Consider the following 2,549-nt stretch of genomic DNA (forward strand, 5'->3'; position numbering starts at 1 on the left):
AGGCAAGCATTGTGATGCCTGCACATATCGAAGAAATTCAAAGATATGTGTGAAGTCAACTAGTAGTGCAGGTTGACTATGGCCTAGTCACTTTCACTTAGGGTAGGCTCCGAGCCCCTCGGTGGGGACGTATAGTGAGCTGGTGACTTGCTTCACAATTTGATTACCATTAATTTTTACTGTTAATTTGATAATTTAACAATATAAATAAATATTTACTTACTATTAACACTCATCCAGATAGTTTTACTAAGGGGACTGCCGACCCCATTCTCGACATTACAGGAGTACAAGCCTTCGTCTGTGAGAGACACCTCCTCTATGATCAGAGTGCCATTAGGCAGACTGAGGATGCCTCCTCCCGCTAGTTCTAATACTGGCTGCCATGTGCCCAAAAGAGCTGAAATTTGGAACAATTCTTATAATTCTTTCTGATAAACTCAATGTTTAATTGGTTTTGATGAATCTTCTGCGATATTTTTTTTAATTTGATCATTTCTTTTATGATCATTTTTATTATTTCATGAACTCCCCTACCTTATCCTACTCCCGCAGTTGTGTATCGGATTTTCGATACAAACTCTATCATCCGTCATCTCATCGCTCCTTTATCATGTCACCTTTCACGCAATCCATATATGTATCTATACTATTATAATAAAGCGTAAACACACACGTCTTTGTTGCCTAAGATCACAGAAATTCCAGCATATTTTTGACTAATTCTTTTTTTAATAAGCCCTACACCTACGTTACGCTTTAAGCTATATATTTTAAGCCATTAAACTTAGAGAGTAAATATTTTGGATAAAAACCCTAATGTGGGAAAGAGACCATAAGTTGCTGCCAACATCAAGGAAGCAAGATTGCCATAGTAAGGTAATTGGTATTTTGACATTTGCAATTGAAAATTTGACAAATATATATATATATATATATCTCTTTTATCCATTCATTCTTTATTTCAAAAACATTACAGGTTGCCGCCTAACAATTTACATGTATCATAGGTGTCCCACCTTTTACACATTTAAACAAAACACAATTAACAATGAAATTAGAAATAAATGTTATGAAAGCCAGACAACAAGAAGAAAATGTAACAAAAATATTAACTTAAGCAAGTAACTGTTAACAGAAGAGCTACGAAAGTCTTAATTACAAATTTAAAATATTGAACATTGTAATTTTGTGATTTACCATCTTTTTTCATCCAATGCACCTGAGGCTGTGGATATCCGTTAGCACTGCAAGAGACTGTGCCTCTTCTGCCTAAGAGAAGAGAGGAGTTCGATGGCTCCTCCGCCCATTTGGGAGCAACTGAAAATTTAACAACGGGTATAACGTTAAAAAACAATATTAATAGTCTATAAGCTTTAAACTGTATAATTTCGAAGACCTTTTATTATGCGCTATTACAATTGCAAGTTAGTTTAGCTGTCTATCTGAATTATAATTGAAAGGGCGAGAAAACGGGGAGAGTTTTAGAGTTCTTTAAATGTTTGGATTGATAGATGCTTTTTAAGAGTTTGTGGCTTAAACCGCTGAACGGATTTCGATGAAATTTGGTACAGATGTAGAGGATAATCTGAAACACATAGGCTACACACTTTTGTTTTTTTTTTATTCCACGCGGATGGTGTCACGGGCCATAGGTAGTTTATAATCATTATTGGGCGACCTTAGTACTGTGTATACTCAAACTACATTCATACTTAAATTATGTATTTTAAGGGCGCCCCACTACTGGCTGATAGAGTCTCAGATAGCTTTAAAATGAAGTCACTGTCAGATAACTAAATCCGATATTTCCATTACATATTTTACACGTTGGATTGTGTTCAGATAATTTACAATTTGATGGGACAGGCCCAAAGTATTATAAACTTGTATACCTTTTATATACAATTCAGTGGACCTGTTGACTTTAGCGACATGATTGGAAGCCACACAAGTGTACGTGCCGCAATGTTCCAACGAGACTTTCTTTATCACCAGCGCACTAAATAACTCTGAACTTCGTTCAACTACCTGTAAAAAGAATATTACATTAAGAGCGGGCGAACACCTTTGACTAAACTATCGCACAACTGTTGTCCGATTGTCGATTGTTTTGCAGCCTTCAACTGTTTATTGTACAACTAAAAATCTAGTAGTGTACGTACCTCCGTATAAGCTCATAGGAATCAAAGCAAGACTAAACAGTTTTGCGATAATTTAATCAAAGGTGTTTGAGTAATCTAAATACCGATTAGAATGTACTAAAGCTTTAACTATAATAATCTTTACTAGATTTACATTATTTATACTAATGTTATTAAAAGAAAATATTTGTATTTTGTATTTTTTATGTATCAATATAACTAAAAAACTACTAAGCGTATTTTGAAAATTCTTTCACCATTAAAAAGCCACTTAATCAGTGAATGACATAGGCTATATTTTTTTTATTATTTTTAATTCCACGCGAGAAGTAGACAGCATCAGCTATTCTCATATAAAAAGGTTTACTATCTATAAAATCATGAAATAGAAGTTAAGTTCGCATC

General features: G+C 34.2%; 1 protein-coding gene across 1 annotated transcript in view; it reads right to left on the reverse strand.

Moving 5' to 3' along the window:
* Window positions 1-215: 215 nt before the first annotated feature.
* Window positions 216-2,549, reverse strand: part of LOC106109946 (Down syndrome cell adhesion molecule-like protein Dscam2) — a 106,801-nt gene continuing 104,467 nt past the window's right edge. Inside the window, exons 15-17 of the mRNA XM_013291604.1 lie at window positions 1,896-2,031; window positions 1,201-1,320; window positions 216-400 (exon numbers count right to left, since the gene is read on the reverse strand). Of these exons, the coding sequence (XP_013147058.1) occupies window positions 216-400; window positions 1,201-1,320; window positions 1,896-2,031 (441 nt within the window). The remainder of the gene's footprint in view (window positions 401-1,200; window positions 1,321-1,895; window positions 2,032-2,549) is intronic.

This window comes from Papilio polytes, unplaced genomic scaffold (assembly GCF_000836215.1).
Source record: "Papilio polytes unplaced genomic scaffold, Ppol_1.0 DF820956.1, whole genome shotgun sequence".
NCBI lineage: Eukaryota > Metazoa > Arthropoda > Insecta > Lepidoptera > Papilionidae > Papilio > Papilio polytes.